A 23,176-nucleotide genomic window follows, 5' to 3' on the forward strand; every position below is an offset into this window, starting at 1 on the left:
ATCTTCTGGTAGAAAGGATGAAACTAACTGCTAAAATAAAATAATTTGCATAAGTAAAATTTTAATTAATATATGTGTGTGTGTGTGTGCGCACGTGTGTTTATTTATGTATTTAACTGATTTCTAAGTAACTTCTGGTAAGTATGAATAATGTGTGTACTTAATTTATTAATTTCTTTAGTGTTTGCATTTAAGTTGGAATGATTTTAATAAAAAGAAATAGCTAAAATTGTCCTGAAGCTAGAATTAGACAATTTTATGTGATAGTTCAGTGCTATGTAGCTTTACAAATTGAACTCTTGTAAATTATATTTTTGCTAATGTAAGGTATGTAATTTGCATTTTAGAGCTTTGTTTAATGTACATCGGACCCGCTTGGATCTTTTACCATTTTATGGGCGTCTTATTGCTATATTGAATCCAGCAATTCCTGAATTATCTATTAATTTGGTGCAAATGCTTAAGCAAGATTTTAAGTATCATGTCAATAAAAAGGTATTAAGTATTAATTTTTTTTTACTGTATTGAACATTTTTAAAAAGTTTTATTTTTTCAGTTCAGTTTTCATCTAAATTGAGATTAAATAAGCTTTTAAAGATAAAAAAGCTTTTTTAAGATAAGCTTTTTAAGATTTTAAATGGAAAAGCCCATTCAGCTTATAGATGTTGATTGTATGTACTCTGCAGGGACCTTATAAATGCTCACTAAAAACCTTTTTTCAAATTAAAACTTCTGCCTAATATTGAATAGATGAGTTAAAAATGCTCTTAGAATATTATTTATGCAACTTTCACTAATATTGAACTGATGTATAAAATCATGAACTTTCTTGTCCTGTTATCTTGAAACAAAAAAAAGAGAATTGGTGTAATTTAGATGATTTTTGTATTTTTTATGTATATGAGAGGGGTGTGTATCAAGTTTGGTATTTTTTGTTAAAATATGCTGTATATTCTTGTGTCAGGTTGATTTTTCCTGTTTTAGGATCAAGTGAATGTTGAATCAAAAATTAAGGTGATAAGGTTTATTGGTGAATTAGTAAAATTTGAACTGTATCCAAAGTTGGAAGCATTATACTGTTTAAAGTTGTTACTACATGATTTTACTCATCATCATATAGAGATGACCTGTAATCTTTTAGAAACCTGTGGTAGATTCCTGTATCGTAGTCCTGATACTCATCACAGAACTAAAATTTATCTGGTAAATTGTTTATTTAATTATTTTAATTTTTTATATTTACAATTTTTATTTATTCTTTGTTATTGTTATGCAGATTTGTATTAAATCTGATAAAAAGATTACAAAAGAGACTAAGTTGAGTATTATGTACAATAAAAGTGATAAAGAATTGTTTAAGAAAGTAATCGATGGTAAACGAAAGTAAACGTGGTAGCTGTTTCAATACACAATACCTTCTTCAGAAGTTAAGTACAGAATACTAAAGGTTAAAAGTTATATACAAAAAGAAGGTAAATTCATTAGATTTACTGTAAAGAACTGGTAGATTTCAGAGCGAGGTTGTACTTTATGTTCATAGGTGATGAATGAAGACAATGCCTTGTTGCTTGTTGAATAATGGTTGAATGAATTGTCTTCTTGACAGTTAATAAAAGAATTTTAACATAACTTATAACTTTAAATATAAAAATAAAAAATATAAAATTAAATACAACATTAAAGCTAACGTTTATCTGAACAAAGAATGGAGTCCATCTGGACTAAGAGTATGACGTGTGACCGCCTTTGATCAGATTTGAGCGCCGAATGCTAGCACCCACTAGATTGCAGCACTGGACGGCTTAATGTGGAACGGAACAAGTACATAAAGTGCAAAAATAGGGAGTGTACACATTTATCAGGTAATACTATTTGTCTACATCAGAAAATGGGTGATATTTACACTTAGATTTAAAGCTTATATCTATAGTTTCAGGTTGAATGAGTCTTAACATGTGATAGATTGAAATTATGATTAAAAGCATGATTTTCATCAAGTAAATGTGACAGGCATAATTAGAATCCTTATTATTATTATTATTAGAAAGAAGCAAGATTTGTGGTTGGTTATACATTTTAAAAAAGCTCTAATTGTCCAATATAAATTTTATCACAAGAACCACGTTCAAATTTGTAAGCTCTTGATTTTTGAAGTTTTACTTTTGTTATTGTTTATGAACTTACATACTGAATTATTAGATTTGAAAGCAATATCAAAATCTCTATTTCTAAAATATATACTAATTTTCTCTGTGGTTTCGGTTTGTAAGTTTGTGAAATTTCTTTTGTATAAGTGAATTACTAAGGAAAACTTTGCTAATTGTCATTTTGTATAATTTATTCTGAAACAGTTGATCAATTAGACTCATTTGGTGACTGTTATTTACAGCTATTTGTCTTGTAATATTAAGTTTTTATCAAAATTATCATTTGGCATCACAATATTTAGTTTATGAATAGAATATTTAATTTATGAGTGTAACATAAGCCACTAATTTATTTGCAAATGGATGAAATGATTTACTATTAATGACACTATCAGTGTGTGAGGGTTTGTGATGTGTACTAAAATCTAGTTTGTTATTGATTTTTGTAATAATTAAATCTAAAACGATTATAGAATTAAATTGCTCTACTTCCAAATTAAAAGCAATATTTTTATTTAATGTGTTAATAAAATTCAAGAATATAATAGTCTAAAGCTACCTCAAAAATGTTGGTTGTAAAACAGTAAAAAATATCATCCACGTATATATACCAAAATTTGAAATATTTTAATTTCAATTAATTTCTAATTAAATTACATAAAAATAATCATTCAATTAGACCAAGTAGTTCCATATGTTGTTAATAATGTTCCTGTTGTTAAATTATCTAAAAGGATTTTCTTATTGCAAATTTTAACCAAAAATTCAATTGCTTGTTGAAATTATTAAGGATTTTAATATTCTGGATAATTCTATATTACTTTGTTTTGATGTAAAAAAATTGTTTCCATACTCTACCACGAGATATCATTATTGTTAACAAGTTACTGATTACTCAAAAAAATGAAATTACAAGAATTGAGATAATTGAGGCATTAAGTGTTAGTTTTAATCAAAATTATTTTAAATTTAATAATATCATTTACACTCTGAAAGAGGGTTTAATTATGGGTAATCTACTTAGTCATTAGCTACTGGAGTTTTTTTTTAATAATTTAGAAAATAAAATTTGTGCTCATCCTTGAAATATTTCAAATGTTGGTATGGAAATGTGAGTGATATTTTTTATTACTTTACAGGAAATTTTTTGATACAACTAGATATATTTTTGAATTTATTAACATATTGTACAAAGATATAACTTTTTCTTTGGAAATAGAACAAAATAATTCTTGCATCTTAACAGAGTGAAATATTACAAAATGAATACTTTTAGTATACATCTTTTAGTATACATCACAAACTCTCACTCACTGATACTGTCATTAATAGTATATAATTTCATCCATTTGCATATAAATTATTGGCTTTAAACAGTTACATTCGTAGATTTTTAAATATTCCGATGTCAGATGATAATTTTGAGAAAGAGCTTAATATTATAAAATGTATAGCTGTAAGTAATGGTTACCAAATGAGTCTAATTGATCAACTGGCTCAGAATGAATTATACAAAATGGCAATTAGCAAAGTTTTTCCTTCTAGTAATTCATTCATACAAGAGAAATTTCAAACACTGATATAAGTAAACCCAAAGAAAAAATTAGTAAATATTTAAGAGCAGAGATTTTGATATTACTAAAATCTAGTTAACGATAATTCATTTGGTAAATTCATTAAGAATAAAAAAAGTAAAACGGTTAAACTTAAAAAATCAGAAGTTTACAAACTTGATTGTTTATATTGGACATTGGTAGATTTTTTGTAATATTTATAACTAACTACAAATCTTGCTTTTCCAGTAATGAGGATTCTAATTATGCCTGTCTCTTAATTGATAAAATTCATGCTTTTAATCATAATTTCAAAGTACTACAGTTGAAAACAAAGGCCTGAAACTAAACCTTTTAGAGTCATTGGAAATTAATAAACTTAATTTTAAATGATCATATAGATTTGAATAATTCACATTTATTAAATGTAGAGGTAAGCTTTGAATTTAAATATAAATACCGTCCATTTTTTGAAATAGACCAATAGTATTAACTGATACATGTGAACACTTCCTACTGTTTCACTTTATACATTTTATCTCTAATGATTTAATCATTAGTTTAAGTTAGATTCAATCATCTACCTTGTACTTATATAACTTTTAAGCTTTAGTATTCTGTACTTAGCATTTGAAGAAGGTACTGTCTATCGAAATAGCTGTTACATAAATAAAACTAGTGAAAATAAAGTAACTAAAATCCACAGAAAACAAACACAAAGGAAGTTGAAAATGCTTGTAGACAAATAATAAAAGTGGCCTGTCATGTACTGCCTTCAGAATGAATTTTTTCATTTATTAGACTATTGGCTTAACATTTTTTTTCTGTTAATAAGATATTAAGCTTTCATTTGGTATAAAAGCTGTTATGATGTGTTGAAAATGGAGTCATAGAGGCGTTCAATAGAGTGGCTTCTGGTAGTTTCAAACAAACTTCTGGGCTGATAGATCAGCCTATGGGAATCAACTTTTAAGACATGTTTCGTATACTTTTATCATTTGTTAAATCTCTTATTCCATTTTGTTGTTTTTGTTGTAGGAACAAATGATGAGGTTAAAAACTACCACGTTATTTGATAATCGTTATTCAAATCTTGTAGAGAACACTTTTTACTTTGTGAATCCTCCTGATTCAAATTCTGCTGTTCGAAAACAGAGACCGCCGATGCAACAGTTTATTAAGAAAACAATTTTTCAGGTTTGTATTCATTTTATTTACTAAAATGTGATTATCTAGTTTAGATATGTTCAATTTTAATATGAGCATTTCAAAAGGAACAGTTGTTTAATTATCAAAAAAACAAAATTAAAGAAAAAAAATGTTATTTCTCTAATATTTATACAAAGTTACTTTATTTCTCTAGTTAGTCACCATTGTTTTCTGAGCATTTTTCAAACCAAAGATCAAACTTTTATATCTTGAGTATAAAAACATCTTATTTGGGATTTTAGCCAGTTGAACATTACACTTTTACTCCTCTCTCTTCCAAAACCGTTCAGAACCAAAACACTTTTTTTAAGGGATGGAAGATATTGAAGTTACTGGATTGAAGTGGGGACAGTAAGTGTTTTTGCAGTTGTTCTTCCAGAAGGTATGTAAATTTAAGACTACTGTGTATAACAATTTATTTTTTTAAATATCAAATATCTATGAAGTTAATACTTAAGGAAGGGTATGAACTTGTTTGTTTCAATGTATTTTTCTCTCTTTGCAAGAGAAAAATGTAAGTAATCCGCTTACATCTCAGCTCAGGGAGCACCGTCTCAGCCACACTGGCGAAGGATGACCGATGCTGACCCGACATTGCAGGGCTCTGGGGGCCCCACTGCCACGCTGTAGTGGGGACCCAACTGCCACTGATGGAAAGCCCGGTCGGACTTCAATGGACGAGCTGCAACACCAAGACTTTGCTGGAGTCCATCTTCCAGATCCAACAGCTCTTCTTAGAGCTAACACTAAAAAACGGCCCTTTTCAGGGCCACTGCAAGAGTATGAATTATATGCGGTCGAAGCCATTCGGCGACAATATATATGAATCAGTAAATCTGTACATTTTTGTTTGTTATATTTTATGCTGCTACTGTGGTTGTGTTCTTCCCTTCAACTTCCCCCATCTTTTTATTTAAATGCTGGAGTACCTTTTTTTTATCTCCAAAATGTGTACTTCTATCTCTATTCCTGGTGTGATCTCTTTAATCTAAATCATACTAATCTGGATAAAATATTATTTTTACTCTGCATAACAGTGATAATAAATTATGATAAAAGACAATTTAACCCATTAACTACCGAACATAAACATACACAATTTTTTTCTTAATAAACCATTTATTTTATCTCTTATTAAGCACATAAAGCTAGAAATATTTTCATATCAATAAAATAATCAATTATTGCTCAGAAATAAAATGGTTTGTTTACACATCTTTGCAAAAAGCCTTCAAAAATGTCATTTTTTGAAAAATATAAGACATATGAACAGTTTATATTACATACAATTTATTAAACTGAAAGTAATGCAGTTACAAATAAACCATTTTAATTTAGTTTTCTTTTATAAAAAATTATTCTCTGTGCTGTGAAATTCTTGAACAGATTTTGAATCTAGGTCCACTTTACATTTTTTTTACATGCTTTGAAATAATAACATGTACACTATTTGATCTTAACGAACATCTTCTGACAAATTGTTTTCACAAATTGGACAACCATTGGTGGTGAAGGAAAATTATCTACTTTTTTCTGCATTCTCAGCAATGCTTTGTGATATTTTTATTTCTTCGCTATTTATCAGTAATAATACAAGAAAAGACTTTGATTTTAAGTCAATCAATTTGATGGATTTTATTATTATGTGTAATTCTGTGAATTATTTTCCATGAATTTACTATAACGTGTCTTTGTATTTGATAATGGATATGTGCCATTGTGATTACTGGTGACTTTCACCACTGCATTATGATTCCATCTAGCAACTGCAAAATTTGTTTTTTCAATGAGCAATTTGGAAACCTATTTTCTCTGACAGTGCCAGTCACAAAATATCCTTTTTTGTTCAGTAAATTAAATTCATTCAGATCATATAAAGAAAAGAAATTGTCAGAAAGAATTCTGTGCTAATTAGGATTGGATACAATATTTAACAAGTCTAGTACTACTTGTGTCTGAAGACCATATTAAAATTTTCTTTGTTTCCACCTCCATATGGAATAAATTTGTTCAAATGCCTACTTGAACTATACAAACACCAAACCTTAAATCCAAATCTAATTGGTTTTCCCTGATAAAAATTTTTACTGAATGCCTACAAAAATGTGGCACCATTTCTTCATCAGTAAATAAATTATGAGAAAATACACCAAATTGTAAATTCCATATAAAGTGCGAAAAATCTTATAAAAATTAAAAAATAAATTTTACGAAAAGGTTAATTTTTCGCACCTTAATTGGTTTTTGGCTATTAATCAGTTAATTTTTTATTTACATCATATTTCTACTGTTAATGTTTTGAATGTTATGTAATTAAGAAAATAAAATGTAATTTAATGGAATGTAATTAATAATTAATATAGGTTAGTTATTAGTAATATGTATTAAGTGGTGGGGAGACTCTCCCTCTCATTGTGTCAGTCAACTAGCAACAGCAGCTCCATACACACGTATGTAAACGTGTATTAAACTTTATGTTAAATTTATACTGTATGTTAAACTTATACTTTATACTTGTTAAGCTCAAATAAACTGTGTAATTTAAACTGTGGATCTTATTCCATATCTGCCTATTTTTACTAACATCTACTAATAATGATACTGATAATATTGTTTAATGATATATATATATATATATATATATATATATATATATATAACGCAGATGAAAATACTCATTTTCCTTTTTTCATAATAATTTTTAATTTATTTTCCAGGACTTAATGCAGCCTGGTTATGAGAACAATGTACTTAAAATATTAAGATGTATCAATTGGGATAACAAAGAAATAGCAAATTATACAATAAAGTGCTTGGTCAGTGCATGGAAAGTTAAATACCATCGCATCCCTGCTTTAGCCAATCTCATCGCTGGTGTAGTTGAATATCAGGTATGTAAATACTTTTATTACCATAATTTGCTGTATTGTAGTTAATTTGATAACAGCATATAAGTAATGTTCTCAAATGTATAATTATGTATCTGATTGTTCCAGTTGACAGATGTTTGTATAAACTTTGCCTTTTTCCTTCTGGTATTTGTCCTAGAGATTATTTATTTATTTCTTATAATTTTCTTTAACTTTGTGTTTATTGAAGTTAATATACTTTATTCCAAGGAAAATGTATAGAAAATTAACAGTGTTAAAATAAAACTTCAGCATCATTCTAAACAACTGTTTAGGAGTTTGTGAGAAAAATCAAAATTTATGAGATAAAACTAGAATTGATCTATAATAGCTGACCAACAGTTGTTACTCTTAGTGGTAAAGAAGTATGATTTTTTTAAATTTATTATAATTTTTTTTTTATTTGGCAATTCTGAACTTATTTCTCACTGTTAGACTGAATGGATTATAGTGAAAAATATGAGGGACTCAATAGAATTGAGATATATAGTGCTTTCAGAAGATGGCAGAGTTACATATTGAGAAAATATACAATGACAGTAAAACTATGTTTCGAAAAGTATACCAATATTTTACCAAATTTGGCTTTATATTTATGAGAAACAATATAGGACATATGAATTTTTCTACAAAATTAGACAAGCATAAAAAAATCTTAAATGCAGTCATATAGGGCTGATTTGTACTTTAGATCATTAGTCGATGCTGGTAGAACCTTTACAGTGCTTCTGTCAATTGCTATAAATTTGCATTGGATAGGTGCTTTTTGTTCAAAACTAGCAGATTAGTGTTTTTCCCATTCTCAAGTATATTTATATTGAATATTAGTATCTCGTTAACTATTGAAATAAAAATTATTATATATATATATATATATATTTATAAACTGAAGTATTATTATTATATCTAATGAACAGTGCATTAGGTGGATATTCCTCTTCCATTTTTTACTGTAATAACTAATTTTTTTTTTTGTTGGGTGAATGATAGTGTTGGTCCAAGATGTAACTTATTACATCTTGGATCATCAAATCAGAATTTGTTGGTAATTATAGCTCAGCTGTAAAATGGCAAGGGAGACAGTATCAAAGTGCTATTATTAGCACTGACACCCACTGGTCTGCCCAGACGTTGAACCAGTCTTCCTCTCGTACAGGAAGGTGAGTGCTGACCTTCTGCACCATTCCAAAATATCTTGTAGAAGGTTATATAAAAGTACATACTTTTTTTAATGAAAAAGACCATCATATTTTATACTTAATGAAAATTTAAATTTGTACAAATAAATGCTATGCTGAACAGTTATTTTAATAAATTTAAAAATAAGAAAGCTCTCAAAAACTTTATAATTTAAGTGAAGTGATTTTCAGAGCGAATCAGCTGTCACTTAGTTTGAATGGGGGATGTTTCTTTGATTAAACTTCATGTTATCTCTATATTTCTTGGGATTATCTTACTCAACCCTCTCTTTAAGGGACTTCTATTAAGGTCAACATGTGCAGTCTTAGTGGAAAGTTTTAGAGATTTAGATTTATGCTTTGAATTAAGAATGTCCAAAATCATCTGGTTACTTTGTTTTGTTCAAGAGTTGTTTTTATTTATAAAGCTCTGGCAGAAATGTTTGTTTTGTTGTGTTTCCGTAAGTATTTTTTATTTATTAAGTATTAATTCATTATAACTTTTTTGTTGGTTATTTCTCAGTGAGTACTTTGAAAGTGCTTGAGATTAATCAATTATTAATCTGTTAAATACAAATTTTTTTCTGTTTGTCATAAAAAGTGTAAATAGTTCGGTAAAATATATTTCAGCAATATATTTCCTGTTTATAATTTAATTTTGTACATTTGGGTTTGAGCAGTAATTATTTTTAGTGTTACTGATTTTTTATATTTTTTATTTGAATTTAAACAGGAGTTTGTTGGTTCACGAGTTGTGGATGGTGTTATTGAAGATATCCGTATCGGCATGGAATTAAATGCAGTTTCACTCAATCAGCGCAGAGTTGCGGTCATTAAATATTATGGTGAACTATATAATTATCGTCTTATCGATAGCAATGATGTATTCAAGGTTTATTTTATTCTTTATATTTTTAATTTTAAGGTTTAAAAAGTAGCTTTATAAATTTTGATTTAATTACTGTTTTTGAGAACAACTACCATACCCTGATACTCCAAGTGACTAAAATTACTTCACTGAAATGAAGATCTGGCTGTCTAGTGCTGTCAGTGAACACAAGCAGCGCCTATTACTTGACTCGAGTGAATCTTCGACATCTATTGAGGATCTCAAGGATGGAATTAACACTATTGTAAATTCTCTTATAGTTTCTCTTCCTTGTCTGGAAGTCGATGAATGCAAAGTAAGATACATTGTTAATATTCATGTGTTGTAGCTTTTGTACTTGTGCGTTATTAATGAAAGTAACACTCAGTATTATTTGTTTTTATATTTTAGGTACTCTACTCTTTGATAACATTTGGAGTCAGCATGGATCCTGAATCACCATCATCATTAGATCCTCCAGATAATCTATTTAGAATAAGATTAGTTCTCGTCCTTTTGGACACGTGTGCCAGTTTCTTTACAAATTCTGATTCTAAAATGAAACTTACTTATTTCTTCACTTATTTTCAGGTTCGTAATTTTTAATTATTTATACAGTTTTCTGTATAAACATATAATGTAAATGTATGTTTGATTTACTGGGTGAACAGTAAAGCTTAAACTTAGAGTATGGTATATTTTTATATAAGTTAAACTTTTGCGGACTGTTTTTTTGAAATTTCAAATTGGGATTCCTTCCCTCATCCTTATGGGGACAGTTTTTTAAATTTTCATGCTGTGGATGAATTGTATCATTTTCACAATAAATTGAACATTTTATTCATGATGTACTAGTTAGTATATTGCTTATTGCTTAAAAATTTCTGCTTCACATATATATTGAATCGGTTATATAAGTACATAACAAACGAACTGTGATCCCAACCCTTACTGTGGTAGGTATTCCTTATTTCTTTTGGTGTTGTTTTACATAAATTTAATTTCTTAAGAGAATATTTTTGATTTTTTTAAATATTTTATTAACTTAATTTTTTTTTTATTCCATTAGAATTATTTTTGGTACAAAAAATCTTTACCAATTTGGGATAATAAGACGCCTTTCCCAGTAATGGTTGAACACCAGTTTTTAGATGCTTTGCACAATTTCTGCCCTTGTCTTCAAACTTGCCTCAGTTATGAACAATCTTTGGAAGCTATTAATGATCTAACTGATAAACTGATGGATGATTTCACAATGAAACGACTTGTAAGTAGATTTTACTTTTATTTTTTATTTTTTGGGTAGAATTGTTTCTTTTTAGTTAGGGAAAACTATTTCAGGTACTTTAAACTGAAAAAGAATATGTAATTTTTTCTATGCAAATAACTGCTGTAAGAAAATCATAAAAGAAGATTCTTGGCATTGAAGAGTTATATTTTATGAATCGCTTGATAGAATAAATTGTTTTATACATTATTAAATAATATTCTCTTTAGTATTGTCAAGCATTTAAATTTGTGTTTAACTGGTGGGAATTTTGGCAAGTTGCGTATAAAAAAGTGTCCTCTTTTTCCTATTCTCCTGATTGTGCAATTCTAATGTTTCATACTTCAATAAAGTACAGTTAAAATATATTTAACAACAGTTTTATCAATCATTTAGTAATTTATATAATTTTTCCAATGGTTGGTGTCAATATATAGACATTTAAAAAAATATGGCTATAGTTTAAATAGTAGACATAATTTCTGCTCTGAACTGTATGTTTTAACATTACTGCAGTACTTAGGAAATTTGATTACAGTGCAGAGAAAGGCTACTGAAAATAATAAGAATTTTTATTAAAATTGCTGGTAATCAAGGATAAAATGTATGTTAGAGAGGAATACAGTCACTGCACTGTTTTCTACATCGAGTCAGCTTTACGGACAAGTAAAATTTGTGCACTTTGTTCTGGCATATGCGAAGTAATAGATTTTTTCATACTAGGATTTACTAGGAATACAATAAATCCAAAGTACCCACATTTTACTTGTCTGTAAAGCTAATTAGCAGAAGTTATAATATTTTTACAGGTTGTCTATAAAGGCTACAGTTTTTATAGTAAGTTGTAGCTTGTAGCTTGTCTGTAAAGCTGTATATTGCACAGCATAGTACAATTTCTGGTTATATTGTGGAACCTGTTTACTTTGATGTGATTTTTAATATATTGATATAACTCAGGTTTTTGAAAAAGTCTTTATCAGTTGAATGTGAGAACTCTTTCTTTCAACAAAGTGGAATAATTAGTCACCCATTTTGTGATCATCAGCCTACTTTGACGGAAGAAGAGACAGTCATCATTGTTTGTGGTTCCCATGTTTCCTAAATTTGTGTAGATGTGGTTTATTATTTCTATGGCATCTAGATGAGAATTTATGACAAACTTCCACAATTTACATTAAATAAAGATGAATATTTAAAGCATAGTTAATGCCTTTACAATTTTTTCATCAGGTGTAGCTCATAGATATTGTATAACACAAAAATTATGACTATAGGAAACTTTTTCAATATATTTTGAAAAGGTAGTTTGAACTTCCAAAAGTAATGGTAAGTATTAAAGAAATATTTTTTGTTTATCTGTACCTTCCTCATCCTAAAAATAACTAAATAATAATGGATGTATACTTAATTCAGTTAGCTTATAGAGTTTAAATAAAGAGTGCGTGTATGAGTGTTCAGGCGGCCGACTCATAAGCATCTCCAGTAAATCCTGATAATTAAGACATGTTAAGTGATCAATAAATATTTCTTACCTTGTTCTGCACATCTGATAACCCATTCATTAAAATTGTTTATTGTTAAATAGTTTCCTTGAGTTTTTTAAGAGTTATGAAATTATCAATTGTCCACTAACAGTAAATGTCCATTAATATTTTAGATTAAATTTGTATAATAATAAACAAATAATAAATACAATTTAGTTTTCATCATCTGATTGCGAGAAATCCATAATTCTGTCAGTATTAAGAGATACAGTGAGGCTCATTTTGTTTTCTGTTATATCATCCAATTCCCAATAATTTGGTTCAACAATATTCATTACATGTTTTATATAGTTTTCCATTCCTCCTGGCTCTTTATCAATGGCTTTATCAATTTAAGCATATATTTTTACCATCAGATATTTTAAAAGAAGTATTTTCTGATGCTAAGTAACATTTGATTTGTCCTCAAATTTACTCAATTGCGATGAGTTCACAATGATAGAGAGGTGATCGAAACGTGACTTTACCACTGGGTCTTGCTAACACATCAATTTTATTCACATTAAAATTACTTTTAATATGTGAAACCCTTTGCAATATTTTGATCTTAATTCATACCGAGCTGTCCGAGTTGGTCACGATTGTGCCTACTTTCACTGCTTGCACCGCATGCAGGAGGAATCTCTGTGATATTTTTCTTGCCGATGTTAAGTGGAGTGCAGAGAGGGGAGTGCTTGTTTTGCTTCTTGGTAATGGAAACCGGGTTGGGGGCGAGCTGATGTTAGCTTGCTCTGCTAAAGTCTTGTACTGTGAGTCAGTCACTTCAGCCCTTGGCAGGGATTGTCCCATGGTTAAGGGTATGCCTATAATCATTATGCCTAGTCAAAGCCAAGACATTGAGGTTGTACTGCATGGTATGCTATGCTATGCTATTATCTCCTAGGGTGTAGTTGTGTGTAGAGATTTTGTGGAGAAATTCTATGGACAAGGAGTGATGCATTTCAACTGAACACACAGTGCAACAGAGAAGTTGTACCCTCTGTGTCGCATGTCTTGTTGTTTAACAAACTAAAATGTCATAAAAAGATAGAGGCCGATTTTCATAACTAGATATTTTTTCATTCATCTTGACTCCATTGCAGTGCTTTTGATGTCAGAAATTCAGTCACAGCGGCACAATCCACTCATCACAAGGATCTATCCTTGTGATGATCCATCACATCCAGATGACCTGTGCAGGGATCCATTGGTTTGTGTCAACTACCATGGGCATCATTCTGCGAGATTGTGAAACCGTTCGATTTATAGGGAGGAAGTAGCAATCCAATAAATAAAGACCATGCAAAAAGTCAGCCACCTCAAAGCTAGAAAAAATTATGTTTAGCAGATTACCAAAGGTTGCATATTATGCTCAGGTTGGTGCAGTTCCTACAGCTTCCTTTAAACCAAAAGATGTAATCTCTTAACTGTCACCAGCTCCAGCGGACATAGTTGAACATATCAGGTGACAAATGACAAATTGAAAAGTTGACCATTCATACAAACTAATCCAAATCTGATGCAGGAAAAAAGCCTCCAAACAAAAGATTGTACAAAACTTAGAAATGAGCCTTTAACTGGTCAAAAGTGAAGATAGACTGCAGAAGAAATTTGAACATAATGCACCAACAGTAAAAGTGAAATAGAGAAAACAGTCAATCAGGAAATTAGGAAAGAAGATGAAGTAATGATAATTAGAAAATAGTGCTGAACAAGCATCAGTGTAGCTCGTGAAGGCTCGGAGGTTTCAAAAAGAGATGGTAAGCTCTTTAACCACCCCAAACATTTTAGTGGGTAGTGCATCAAGCCTAGACTGACACAATGCTCACTGGATCATCTGGGTCAGTATCATCTAATGCCGGCAGCAAAGCATCTTCCATTATCCATTGCAGAGCTGGATCAAAAGATTCTATTTCATTTCTTTAGAAACTGAATATGTGTTTTTAAGTGGCAAGAGAGCCTATACACCCTTGTCATTGTGTTCTGTGATTTTAATGCTATGATAAGTCTATTTCTGGATGAACTTTTTGACTATGTTGTTAGTTATTTTACCAGGCAGAGAAACAATGTATTTTTAATTTTTTCCTTCTTTGTTTGGGTAAAAGGCTAATGACAACAGCAGTTGATGCCTGTAACCCTGGAAAAAAGTTATGCAGTTACTATTTTGTAATATTTAACCATTCTTATTATTTTCATATGCCTCTATCACTTTTACTCAGTGTATTTATATCTTTTGAGTTTATTTTCATTATTTCTCCAAATTGTGTACTTATGTATTCTATTTTTAAAATGTAATAATGAATGTGAAACAAAATTTATAAATAAATACATTTATAATAAATGTGATACAAAATTTATAATAATTTTATTTTTACTTTAATTTTTAACTTCGTTTACTTCAATTTTTTTAATTATTTTTACTTACAGTGTACGGGTTTTTTACCTGTGTTCACATTAAATACCTAGGAACTTGTCCTTGATGATTGCAGATTTGGCTAATAATGTGATCCAAATACTGAAAACTTTGAATTAGATCAGTTACCAAAGAAGTTTTAAAATAACCATTTTAAAACGGGTATTTTTTTTATAAAAAAGAAGTTTAAAATGTTGATTTGGATAAATTTTTGTGGTTACTATAGACATTTTTCTAGATAAAGTACATCATAAAAAATATCAAATCACTGTATAGAAGAGTAGATTATCTTTATTAGCCTTTGACATTAGAAAAAAAAATATTTTTTAAAATTTATCTGTAATATCTAAAATATCTATTTTAAATACATTCACTTGTATATCTTTGGATAATAAATTAATGAAATGTACTATTAGTTATTTAATTTAAATTACTGTAGCAGATTAAACTCTGCTATATTAATTTCTAATACAACTAAAAAAGTTAAAACTAAGTATTAAATTTATTGAGCTGTATTTAGTGTAATGCAGATGGGATTTATTTTTCCAAAAGTAGAAAAGAAATAAATGAAGCCCAAGAAAAATGATTAACTTATTTTAAAATTTTTACACTTATAGGAAAAGCATGAGTTCATAAACATATATATGTGTTGAATGATTGGTGTAGTGGTGGTTAGCATGCTGACCCACTGTGTTGGTTAGTCGTGAATGTGTCTTCCCAAATCAGCTGATTTGCAAGTCGAAAGTTTCAGCGTTCATAAAGGCAGTTACTTTTATATGGATTTGAATACTAGATCGTCAATACTGGTGTTCTTTGTTGGTTGGGTTTCAATTATCCACACATCTGAGGAATGATCGAACTGAGACTGTACAAGACTACACTTCATTTACACTCATACATATCATCCTCTGAAGTAATACCTGAACAGTAATTCGTGGAGGCTAAACAAGAAAAAAGAAAGAAGTAGTTAGCATGCTGCCTTCTAAACAGTGGTCTTACTCACCTTATCTTTCTTCTAAAAATGTATGCATTGCTTGTCTGAAATCATATTAAAATAAAGTAAAAAATGAAAATGCAATAACCTTTTGGGAAGATTATTTCCTTTTATACTTAAAAAAAAAAAATATTAGCTAGTTTTAGCCTTTGCTCCTTTTCAAATTAATTAAGTGTTTATGTAATAATACTGCTTTTGGATTTGATAAAAATGATACCTGGCAGAGCATTATGACTTAATTTTTTAGTTTGGGAGGGTTTAGTAAACCATAAACATGGTTTAATCCATTGAGTTGAATGAACAGTTTGTCACGAAAGATGCATCCAAAATTTTCTATGGCACATATTTGGAATAGCTCTATCAAAATTTAATTTTGATTCCCACATTATACGATTTTGAAACCGACATTCTGAGTTAGGGTTATTGCTGTTACTTTAGTCATAAAGAAATGACCTATGACACATTTGAAATTTTCCTTTAGTGACAGTTTGGAAAAACTTGTACATTGACATTATTTTTATTGACGAAAAAAAATTTCAGAACAGTTAAAACCCAAAATTCATTTAAAGTATAAGGGTTTAGTAACCAGTTACTTAAACTTTTTAAATATTTGTGTATCTTTGAAAAGTAAAGACAAGGTAGCTGCACATACAGGGAGAAAATTGATTTCTCACACTAATACAAACAGGCACACTGCAACATGACACCGTGCAATCCATTTGTATACATCATTTAGTAAAACAATGAGAGTTATCTTATAATCGCATAGTTCCTAATCCGTTCTGAGTTTGTTAAAAAGAATACTAAAACATGTTAGTGATTAATGTAATTCTATGCATAAAAAAGAAACATTTTTAACAAAACTTATTTTGTTCAAAATGCTTCTGCAATGTTCATCAGAAAAATTATAAAACTTATAAGGAATTGTGAATTTACATAAAGTTTAAGTAGTTTTCTGATACATAAGTAGAAAAATCAAATGAACCGTTCCAATTAAATTCTCTTTATTTTAGAAGTAAAGAAATAAATAAAATCAAAAGTAAGTAAATTAATTTGAACTAATAGAAGTTAACATGTCTTTAACTCCTCCATTATAAAGAATTGAATTCGGCACACTTATCCAATTTATCCCTAATAATCTTCCTTCTTTCTCAGACACGGCAAACAGAACTTTCTTTTATAGTTTCAATGAAATAGGCGATTTTACCTAATTTGTTTATAATACTGATTATTGTTGATCATTTACACATTCATCCAGAATATATTTAAAGCAGTTTTACTGCATAATTTTTGAGTAAGTCTTCATACCAGCAGTTTTTGCTAAGAAATAAAAAATGAATGACATACTTTCATTCTTTCATACCAGCAGTTTATGTTAAGGATTAAAGTGTCATTCAGTTTTAAAAAACCATTTTAAGTCCAGTAAAAACTGCTGAAGATAAATTGATGAATATTAGTATAAAAGTTCTTCTTATGGTGTAAGTATGCATTACAAAAGGAGTTTCTAAAATTTTTAGTTTGAAAGGCTAAAATTAGAAAAAGGCTAAAGTTTAAATGGGTTAATGTTAAATTTTAACATTTAAATTTTTTTAAATTCTGGGTTGAGACTTAATTTTTGGTGTATGTAATCTTCATGTGAATATCTAAAAGCCAATTTCTAGATTTTTTGAAATTTGATCTTGAAAGGGGTGAAGAAAGGTAAAAGTGTTTTGAAGTATGGTAACAAATTTTCCGACAACACTGAATGAGATATTCATTTGAAAATACTATAGAAAATGTGTTGGAAGATACTCTTCAAATAAATAACTAAAAACCATTTTCGGGATTTTTTCAGTTTCAGTTTTTTAAGGGGTGCTACGGTGTACAGCACAGCAGCTTAACCAATTCAGCCACTGTTATTGTTACTGTATGTGCGATGCGACTGGCTGCACCTGCCTATGGTTACTTGACTGAAAAAACATAAAATAAAGAAATTTAAATAAAAATGTGAAACGAAGTACGGCCATCTGCTTGTGGTATTAGATAGATTAGCAACCCAGGGGGTTAGGAGACCTGCATGGATGCTTACTTCACCAAGATAGGCAGTTTGAGAACGAGCCCTGGTTAGCTGAGATATTTGTTGTTAGGATGAGAGTGGATGTGTGGAGTACTTTGTGATACGGCTGTGGTGTGGGAAGGTGTATGCATTGACCTTCATCCTGAAAGCGGACCATAGCAGAGAGAGGTAGGGTATGTTTTCATTAGAGGCTTAGTAAATATGTGAATTTGTTTCTTGATTTTTAAGTATATCAAGAGGACTTTGAGTAAATTAAATTGTAGGACAAATTTGTAGTTGATGTGATCAACAATTTTTGTTGGAATGAAGGTAGTATTTTTAGTGTTTAGACTCTGTCAAGTAGTGATCAGAGTGCATAGTCTGATTGAAGTAAGTAAAGGAAGAGTTTTTGTATAAAACCTTTGGTGCTGTAGGAAGGCGCGTGTGATCGTACTTCAGCGAATCAGTTAATTTGATAGTTGAAGGTTGTAAGTTATGGTAGGTGGTTGTGGTTTGAAGAAGGTCATACAAATGTGATACTAGGTTGTGTAAATACATGGATTGAAAAGTCTGTCAAGGTATTTGCGTTGGTGGCATTGTGATAGAGGTCAAACTGATGACTGTGTGTTACCAAGTTTAGAGGGTCTAAAAGACGACCTCTGGTAAAAGTTCATCAGGGCTATGAATGGAGAGGGTGGTGTGGTTACCGGGATCGTCACAAGGCAGGTGTTTTTCCCTCCAGAGGTGTGGGTGTTAGATTGTATTTTTATTATGTTTTTTTAATTAAATCATTTTCCTTGAATGTGATCAAGTGAATATTTTATGTTTTATTTATAAATGTAATATTTCTTGAGTACTAGCTGAAAAGCAAAGTGCATATTCGGAGAATTTACAAACTACTAATAAATACAGTCATGTTCCAGTAGTTCTTGTAAAGTAATTGTGACTTCTGCTATGAGATTAGATTTCTGTTTTAAACATTACTGTCTCTGTATGAATGCAGATGCCCATCAAAATCATGTTACATGACATTATATTATTTATTAGGTTATATTTATATTAATTTCATATTAATGAATTAATTGAAGTCTTTTTAATTTCACTGTTAAATAATAAAACATCAGTTTTTCTTCTACTTAATTACAACTATTTTTGTATAAATAATTAATTTTATCTTTTGCCCTGTTATTTTGTAATAAGAGCAATTGTTTTCCTAGTCAATGTACTTTAAAACACAAGGATGAAGAAAATATATCGTACTAAATAAGTATATACAAGTAAATAAAATATAAATTTCTTACATCAATTGTTTTGGTTTAAATAATGATATTATCATGAGTAGAGACGCATGAGTGGTAGAAATATGGGTTGAACATTTAAAATAACCATTACATAATTTGTAGGTGTATTATTACTAATAAATACTAATATTCTCACTAATATTACTAACATTCTAATACTAATATAGCATTATAATACTAATATTCTAAATACTAATTACTATTATTCTCTCTGTTCTTTGCAATGAAAATTGTTTTACTTAAAATATTAGTTATTAATGTATGATTTTAAGGGTAAAATAGAAGATTATTATATAAATATATAATATATAATTTATATAAATATAAATTTCTTACATCAATTGTTTTGGTTTAAATAATGATATTATCATGAGTAGAGACGCATGAGTGGTAGAAATATGGGTTGAACATTTAAAATAACCATTACATAATTTGTAGGTGTATTATTACTAATAAATACTAATATTCTCACTAATATTACTAACATTCTAATACTAATATAGCATTATAATACTAATATTCTAAATACTAATTACTATTATTCTCTCTGTTCTTTGCAATGAAAATTGTTTTACTTAAAATATTAGTTATTAATATATGATTTTAAGGGTAAAATAGAAGATTATTATAAAGAGATGAATAATGAAAAATGTTTGAAGTATATTAAAAAGCAAGTTATTCCACCACTACTACTGACAAATTGTATTTTAGTCATAGATAATGCACCTTAGCACAATAAACAAAAAGATAAACTTCCGTCATCCAATTCATTGAAAAAAAGATATTCAAGAGTGGCTCCAAAAAAATTTAACTACAATCCAGATCTAACAAAAAAATAACTTTTAGAAATTATCAAACTATACCGCCCAATATGAATTACTAAATAACAATACAAAAATACCAAATAACAAAGGAATTACAGGGTTTAGATCGTCACCTTACTACCCAGATTTTAACCCAGTTGAATTTATCTGGAATCTAGTAAAAAAAGTTTGAGACTGCAGTAGTCCCACATGTCTTTAACAGAACTGAAAGCCGTTACATTAGATGTAATTTTGTTAATTACTGTAGAAGACTGGAAAAGATTAGTGTTGAAAGTTTAGGAGATAATGCGTTCTTATTGGAAAACAGATGCATTAATTGAAGATGTCATTGAAAGCAAAATTATATAGGAATGGGCGATGATGAGACATCAGATAGTGAAGATTAACTGGAAATTAATTCCAGTGGAAGTGCAACTGAGTCAAACTTAGAAATGGATTAGAAATGGAAGGTTGTTGGCCTATCACAGAAGATAGTTCTGTGGGAACTGCAGATGAAACTGGTTAAGGACTGTATTAAGGTAGTATTGATCGATTAATTATTTAGTAAATTAATATAAAAATATTATTTTATTTTTTATTCCACAGCTATGTCCAACTTGTTGTGATTCCGCAGGTCTCTATATCTGAATTATTACCTTTAGCTTCAAATATAATGCTGTGAACTATGATACCATTTTAGTGAAAATCTACACGTAATTAAATTTATTTGCAGGTTTTATTAATTGCGGGTTAAATTTATTTCATTTATGAATACAGTTATGTAAATTAATATTTTTAATTGTGTTACTATCGTAATCAGAAAGAAATTACAGGTTCCAAAAAATACAGTAACTTATTTTAAACTGACAACATTTCTTGTTTAGAATTGATTGACAAGCATGTCACTTTGTGCTCAGTAGGACAGCCCAAATTGTACTGTTGTGTTAAGTCTCCATCTCTGTCTATAGGCTAACAGAACAAATGCTGGGCTCCCCACAAATATGAAATTCATCTTGTAATATATGAGTACTGATTATAGTGTTGTTTACAGATATGGCCGTGTTGTGAATCGGCATGGATATATGGGCTGTGACTCAGCAAGAATCATGACGAATTCAGTCACTCAAATACAATGTTTGTTAATTCTTCACTCTGTAAGCTAATTGAATACAGTATAGGGATGGACATTTCTGAGCATGCTGATTTATATCGTAGTTTATATCGTCTCGACTTATAGTATCATTCAAACATTGGCAAACATCACAAATGTAATTTTAGAAGCGGTTTTTTCTGAACAGGTCAGTCACTTGATATATACCCAGACCATTTTCTTAGATTAAATAACAATTATATTTTTCTTCTCATCTTCTTCAGGTTTGCTAACTTTGCTCCTTTATAATAATATGACCAAGATATGAAAGCTTTCTGCATTTAACTGATATGAATTTCTGTATTTTTGCAGGTACTTTTCAAAATCTTTTATGTTTAATTCTATCTATCCACAAGATTATTCTGTTATATCTATATTTACCTATTACATCTGTATTTAAAATGCCTGTGCTCTTTTAAGATGGTTGTGTTCAGAATCTATATTCTATTCTATAAAAAAGAATAGTGAATCTATAAAATCTATCCAAACAACTCTTCGACTGCAACCTCACACCTCTTGTCACATTGAACTCCTCTCGCTCACTTGAGTTATGATTGCACTTAACCGTTCCTTGTAAATTTCCTTGTTTAAGGTGTGTGTTTCCTTGGTGGTGGTTGCATAATACAAAATAAATTATAGCTGATAAATTTTCATGGTTTTACATTTGAGATTTAAAAATTTTTTTTTTAAGCATTTAGTGTTTGAAAATGCCAAGTGAGTTGCATTTATAACCATATCAGGTATCACTGTATGTTGTATATTAATGTTAATTATGCTTAAATAAATTTTTTCTTTTGGCTTCATTTTAGGGTGTGGTAAGAGGCAGTAATAACACTTCTGCATTTTGCATGGCATTGCAACCAGTCAGTGAAGAAAGTGAAACCAGTGATGAAAATTGTGATGAACATGAAAATAAGCCTTTTGAGTCTGGTAAACTTATTTATAGATATTTATAATTTTTAAACCTATTTATTATTTTGCTTTTATATTTTTATGGCACATACACTAATTTAATGCTAATTTGTGTTGATTGATATGCTTAGAATGGGTAAAAATTAATAAATTTCTATATAAATATAAGATGCTGCAAGGTTAAGTGGTGTTGGAGTACTAAAAGAAGAAGATTAGTGTAGAACAGATTTTAAATCAACTATGGTAAACTTCATTTTAGGGTAAAAGTTATAAAAAAACTTTTTTTAGAAACTGAAGAAGCTTGAATGACATTTCAGGGTGGATTGAAGTTTTTCTGGCATTCACGATGTCTTAAAATTTATTGTTATCAGTTTGAATACTGGGTGTATATTTTTCAAACAAAGTGCACCATGGGCACAAAATTCAGACTTTTAATGCTTGTGAAGCCCCCTGTCAATCTTACCTGCTTGGAGAAAATTTACCATTACAAGTTATATGTTTCCTTCTTCCTGTTATTTCATTAAAAAAAATATGTTTTCTACTCTTCCAGTGGTTGTGTTAGGGTAATTAAGAAAACATCATTTTAGAGAAAAAAATGACAAAATATGTAATTGTTATGATTGACTTCAGCATTTACATCATGAACTGGTTTAATTTTTAATAATTTCATTTAAGAAATATGAGTTCTGTAAATAAAGTAATGCGACTGGTTCAGAAAAACTTTTTATTTACAATCCAATTATTCTTGGACTCTGTCACCTTCGAAGTAGTTCCCTTGGGAAGCCACACAACGCTTCAAACAGTTTTCCCACTCTTAATAGCAGTATTAAAATTTCAAAACTGAAATATTCTTCAGTTGGTCAGTTATATTTTTTTTGTGCTTTCTACTGTTCCAAAATGGTGTTCTTTGAGGT

At 29.2% G+C, this 23,176-nt stretch overlaps 1 protein-coding gene across 6 annotated transcripts in view; it reads left to right on the forward strand.

Moving 5' to 3' along the window:
* Positions 1-23,176, forward strand: part of LOC142331664 (regulator of nonsense transcripts 2-like) — a 90,782-nt gene that overhangs the window by 31,624 nt on the left and 35,982 nt on the right. For 3 of the 6 annotated variants that reach the window (XM_075377686.1, XM_075377685.1, XM_075377687.1), the window contains exons 11-18: positions 348-495; positions 985-1,203; positions 4,739-4,897; positions 7,627-7,800; positions 9,730-9,888; positions 10,276-10,455; positions 10,934-11,131; positions 22,160-22,280. In XM_075377686.1, the coding sequence (XP_075233801.1) occupies positions 348-495; positions 985-1,203; positions 4,739-4,897; positions 7,627-7,800; positions 9,730-9,888; positions 10,276-10,455; positions 10,934-11,131; positions 22,160-22,280 (1,358 nt within the window). Of the gene's footprint in view, positions 1-347; positions 496-984; positions 1,204-4,738; positions 4,898-7,626; positions 7,801-9,729; positions 9,889-10,275; positions 10,456-10,933; positions 11,132-21,251; positions 21,424-22,159; positions 22,281-23,176 lie in introns of those variants that run through there. The other 3 variants (XM_075377690.1, XM_075377689.1, XM_075377688.1) reach the window with 3 other exon arrangements.

Source organism: Lycorma delicatula, chromosome 10, assembly GCF_047948215.1.
Source record: "Lycorma delicatula isolate Av1 chromosome 10, ASM4794821v1, whole genome shotgun sequence".
Taxonomy (NCBI): domain Eukaryota; kingdom Metazoa; phylum Arthropoda; class Insecta; order Hemiptera; family Fulgoridae; genus Lycorma; species Lycorma delicatula.